The sequence below is a fragment of the Thamnophis elegans genome, chromosome 7 (genome assembly GCF_009769535.1).
Source record: "Thamnophis elegans isolate rThaEle1 chromosome 7, rThaEle1.pri, whole genome shotgun sequence".
NCBI lineage: Eukaryota > Metazoa > Chordata > Lepidosauria > Squamata > Colubridae > Thamnophis > Thamnophis elegans.
The window spans coordinates 1200175-1201378 of record NC_045547.1 but is presented as its reverse complement, the minus strand read 5'-3'; the positions used below and the strand labels follow the sequence as shown (position 1 = coordinate 1201378).

At 47.5% G+C, this 1204-nt stretch overlaps 1 protein-coding gene across 1 annotated transcript; it reads left to right on the top strand.

Annotated features, from left to right (window-relative positions):
* On the top strand, positions 1-948 carry LOC116511184 (olfactory receptor 5V1-like). The gene has a single exon (XM_032221051.1). The coding sequence runs from the start codon at positions 1-3 to the stop codon at positions 946-948; it is 948 nt and encodes a 315-aa protein (XP_032076942.1).
* The last annotated feature ends 256 nt before the right edge of the window (positions 949-1204 follow it).

The following is a 1204-nucleotide window of genomic DNA, read 5'->3' as shown; positions in this document are numbered from 1 at the left end:
ATGGATTCCCACAACCAAACACAGGAGATGGAATTTGTCTTACAGGCATTCTCCATATTCGAGAGACACCACATCCATTTTTTCTTGGTGTTCCTGGCTGCCTATTTGGTCACCATGCTGGGCAACTTCATGATCCTAACCCTGGTTCTCCTGGATTCCCATCTCCACACCCCCATGTACTTCTTCCTCAGCCAGCTCTCCTGCTTGGATATCTGCCTTTCTTCTGTGGTGGTACCAAAGATCTTGGCAAGCCTTCTACACCAGCAATATACCATCGCCTACAGCCAGTGCCTGGCACAAGCCTTCTTCCTGATTGGCTTTGCGGGATGTGAGCCGGCACTGCTGGCTGTCATGGCCTATGACCGCTATGCCGCCATCTGCCAACCTTTGCACTATGCCCACCTGATGAGGGGCAAGGTCTGCGTCCAGATGTCCGTGGCCGTTTGGCTCTGGGGCTTCCTGGACTCAGCTATCTATGCTGCTCTGGCTTCCAGGTTGGATTTCTGTGGAAAGCACCAGATTTTTCATATCTGGTGTGATATTCCTCCACTATTGAAAATTGCCTGCAGTGATATCCAGGTCAACAAATTGGCCAATCACATCATCAGCTTCTTGGTTGGCCTCGGTCCCTTCCTCTTCATCATCCTCTCCTATTTCTGCATTTTGGCCTCCATTCTCCGGATTCCTTCCAATACCGGCAGTCGCAAAGCCTTCTCCACTTGTGCCTCACACATTGCTGTAGTAACGCTTTATATTGGAAACGGGTTTCTGAACTACAACCAGCCAAGTTCTGGCTACTCCCTAGAAACCGACACCCTGATTTCCATAATGTTTTGCATTGTCACCCCCATGCTGAACCCCTTAATCTACAGCCTCCGCAACAAGGAAGTGAAGGAAGCCGGGAGGAAGGTTTTTAATGCCTGGAAAGCAGCATTCTCTTCATTTTGAGGTGACTTTCTCTTTGAACCTCACATTTGTGTGTTCCCCCAAGGAAAATAAAAGGGGTACACAGGAACCTGGGAGAAAAACATTTTTACAGATGCCTGAAAAACTTTCCTTTGAGAAAAGAACATGGGAGTTTTGTAAGAACATGAGTACCTGGGCATTGAGACAATGGAAGCCATGGCTTTCATTACTCCAGGTTGTAATCATGATCAATCTAATACCTTGTGGAACCTGCAAAAATATAATTCTCTAATCCTGG